We start from the raw sequence: 3,802 nt of genomic DNA, 5'->3' as shown, positions 1-3,802 counted from the left end.
ATCTTGCTGAAAAATATCAAAAAGTTGAATTCAAAGTGCGTACTGATCATGCATACAAGGCTATGCAAACAATTCAAAAAAGGTTAAAAGAATATTAATGATTGCTTGTGAAGATGAAAGAATGTTGAAGTGTGATGCTATAGAACAGTTTGTGTTGAAGATGAATGGATTTGAAGTACATGTAAGATAATTCTACGAAACAAGTTTTAAATGGTTTGTTAAATATTGTTGAACATCGTTTTAATATTTTGTGAAATGCTTATGAACAACTTTTATTATCTTGTGTTGAATGATTATGTAATAGAAACAATTTCGCTTATTTCTGTTAGTTTTTTATATTTAAATATTTTCAAAGTTTATTTATGTTTATTCATAAATGAATACGAATATGATATCTTCATTTATGATTAAATTAGGAGTAATATGTCAGTATAACAAAGTTCATATATGAATATAACAAATTTCATATATGAATATATAACTAACTTATTAGTAGAAACAAGTTTGCTTATTTATGTCATTTTTTTATATTTAAATATTTTCAAAATTTATTTTTATTTATTCATAAATGAATACGAATATGATATATTCATTTATGAATAAGTTCAAAGTAATATGTTAGTATAACAAAGTTCAGATATTAACATAAAAAAGTTTAGATATGAATATTACTTATTTATTAGTATAACAAATTTCACATATTTATATTCATTTATAAATAATTTACAATATCAATATAACTTATTTTATAGTAATTTAAAAAACAAATATCAACATATCAATTTACCATATCAATATAAATATGTATTATTCATACATGAATATTATTGTTTATTGTTTTTATTTGCATATATTCATAAATGAATAAAAAAAATCCCTAACTGTCTTTTGCTGATTTAGCAGCTCCAACTCTTTCTGGACAAGTACGTAAATTGTGTGGAACTCGCTTTCCACATCCTGAACACATTCTATGTTCTTTTTTAGAATTTTCATATGCTACTTCACCTACACTTGGAATTCTTTTCTTGATTCCAGAACCTTTATTGCTTTGAACTTCAGGAACATGAATATTAATCTCTTCTGGAATAGGTATAGTAACACCCAAAAGCTTGCATACGACTTCACCATGTGTCTTGCTTTTCAATCCAGGAGAAATATAATCACTCTCAAATTCCTTCAACAACATTTGTTGTTTCTCAACAAACAAAGCCAATCTCTTTTTGTCATCTCTTACAATATCCAAACATGATTCAAAACTATAATATGAATCATTGACTAGCTTTACATTCTCACAATCACCTGAATCAGATTGAACAGAACTAAAATGATAATTTCTTGATATCACATCCTTTCTCCATCTCTTCAAAATGTACATTTCAAGAATTTCTTTAACACCACATCTCATCATTATTGTAAAAGCATGTCTGCATAAAACACCCATACACTTAAAATGTTCACAACTGCAATTTATTTCTTTCTCTTCAGCTTTTATTTCAACTTGATACAAAAACAAAATTTACACATTTACATTCATATAAGAATACTCATATCAACACTCATATATATTCATATATTCATATAATATTCATATATGAATATTGATATTCATATATGAATATTATCATATTCATATATGAATATTATTACATTTTTCATAATAAACAAGTAAAATTACTTTAAATCCATTTTTAAAATCACTTTTACTGTTTTTGTGCTGCACAATGTAAACTTCCCAACCATCTTCAATACCAACATATAAGTACGTACAGAAAAAACATGCTTTATATATTTCTTTTTGCACCTCAAAAAATAATGTACTTGTATAAACCTTTGAAGCTTGCAGTTCTATTTCTCGAGGTGTTTGCATTTTATATGATGCTTTCTTTGATGCCCTATCAAACTCTCGTTGAGTATTCCTTTGCTTTTGAATGGCAGTGTCGTAATTCATCATGAAATTCAAAAGTAAGTTCCCACTTTCTGAATATGTATTAAAAAATGAGTTCATACTCTCTGACCTCGATGTAGTCTACATCAAACCACACATTAGAATATCACTAAAATATCCAGGCATCCATGAATCACGTATTGTAAACATGTCTTTAAACCATCTTGTGTCTTCAAGATTGAATTCCTTCATAAGAAAACCTCACTTCACCTCAAAAACATCAGGTTTCATATTAATGTCCCAAACAAGCTTCGAAAACCTTTTTCTAAAGTCTGTGTTTGTAAATAAATCATCTGATATCTGTATTAAAACAAAAATATTCATAAATGAATAAATAATAATAAGTAAAATAACAATCAATATCCATAAATGAATATACTAATAAGTATATTTGAAATATATTAAAATAATACTTTTTTTTTCAACTTTTTCATTATATGCCACATACATAATCGGTGCTTTGAATTACGAAACACATTCTCAACAGCTTGTTTTATTGCAGCATCTTGATCAGTTAAAACAAGTGTTGGTTCTTTCCCATGAGTTTTAAGAAATGCTTTAAGCAACCAAGAGTAAGACTCAATGCTTTCATTGCTTAGCAACCCAGATCCAACAGTAACCGATTTTTTATGATGGTCAATAGCAGTAAACGGAACAAAAACCATTCGATACCTAACACACAAAAAAATGTTCATTAGATTCAATTTTTGATGTATTAATACGTGAATATAAAAATATTCATATATGAATAAGCTATAAACAAAAGTAGATAAAATAACTTGTTTGTTCGGAAAGTCGCATCAAACGAGATAACATCACCAAATTCAGCATAATATGCCTTCTCCATTTCATCAACCCAAAACATACAGTCCAAAACATCATCTTGACAATTAAACTCAAATGAGTAATTTGGATATTGAGCTCGACGGTCATTCATTGTGTTTACTCTCATTTGGGCATCTTTATAACCAATAACCCTGTTGATATCTCTCCTTAAATTTTTATAGTCAACTACTTTGGGCTTTACAAACTCATACCCACCTCTCAGACTTGCCCTCAACTTATGAGCCATAGTTGGACCTATTTTTGATGTGGAAGCACGCACAATAAACTCTTTTTCTGAATATGACATTTGTCTCGCCTTTTTTAAATCGCTTCTCTTCTCAAGTGGATGGTTGTGAAGTTCATCAAACTGAAAAACTTTATCATTTGGAGTTCCATACACAGATTCAAATATAATCTTTGCTTGACAACCAATAGCTCTTGAATTTGAATTTCGTTTCCTCCTAACACCACTTGTACCTAATGTGTCACAAGATTTCTTTTTCTGTTTACCACCACGATTACATATAACATGTTTCTTCTTTATAATCTTGTTATCAAACCTTGACTGTGTGCCCAGTCTAACATCAAAACCACCAATTTCAGCATACTCAGAATACATTTTGATAGCCAATTTTAATGATTTGAAGATTAAACCCTTAAAAGGAATAAGTTGAACAGGTACATCTGGCTTATAGACATGTTCTCCAATTATATCATCAAAATATTATGCATCATGTACTGAACTTGAAGATTCACCACCTAAAATAATAATGCATGAATAAAACAATAATATATATGAATAAATATAACTCATATAAATAAAACAAAAAACATTCATATATGAATAAAACATTCATATATGAATACGTAAAATTCATGAGGATTCAAAATATATAAAATAAAACATAACTTATTCATATATGAATAAAACGAAAAAAATAATAAATTCGAAATTACAATTAATACACGTTTATTCATATATGAATAAGACAACAATTTATTCATTTTAACATATTCATATGTAAATAAAAC

The 3,802-nt window shown here is 27.4% G+C and overlaps 1 protein-coding gene across 1 annotated transcript; it reads right to left on the bottom strand.

The window, feature by feature from the left end:
- Positions 1 to 877: 877 nt before the first annotated feature.
- LOC128129237 (protein FAR1-RELATED SEQUENCE 5-like) lies at positions 878 to 3,389 on the bottom strand. Its single transcript, XM_052767873.1, has 6 exons — positions 2,725 to 3,389; positions 2,359 to 2,617; positions 2,156 to 2,245; positions 1,829 to 2,026; positions 1,676 to 1,740; positions 878 to 1,424 (listed from the first exon to the last, which is right to left on the bottom strand). Exons 1-6 carry the CDS (start codon positions 3,387 to 3,389, stop codon positions 878 to 880), a joined length of 1,824 nt encoding a protein of 607 aa, XP_052623833.1.
- Between the last annotated feature and the right edge of the window lie 413 nt (positions 3,390 to 3,802).

Source organism: Lactuca sativa, chromosome 9 (genome assembly GCF_002870075.4).
Source record: "Lactuca sativa cultivar Salinas chromosome 9, Lsat_Salinas_v11, whole genome shotgun sequence".
Taxonomy (NCBI): domain Eukaryota; kingdom Viridiplantae; phylum Streptophyta; class Magnoliopsida; order Asterales; family Asteraceae; genus Lactuca; species Lactuca sativa.
This window is presented reverse-complemented; position numbering and strand designations above follow the sequence as displayed.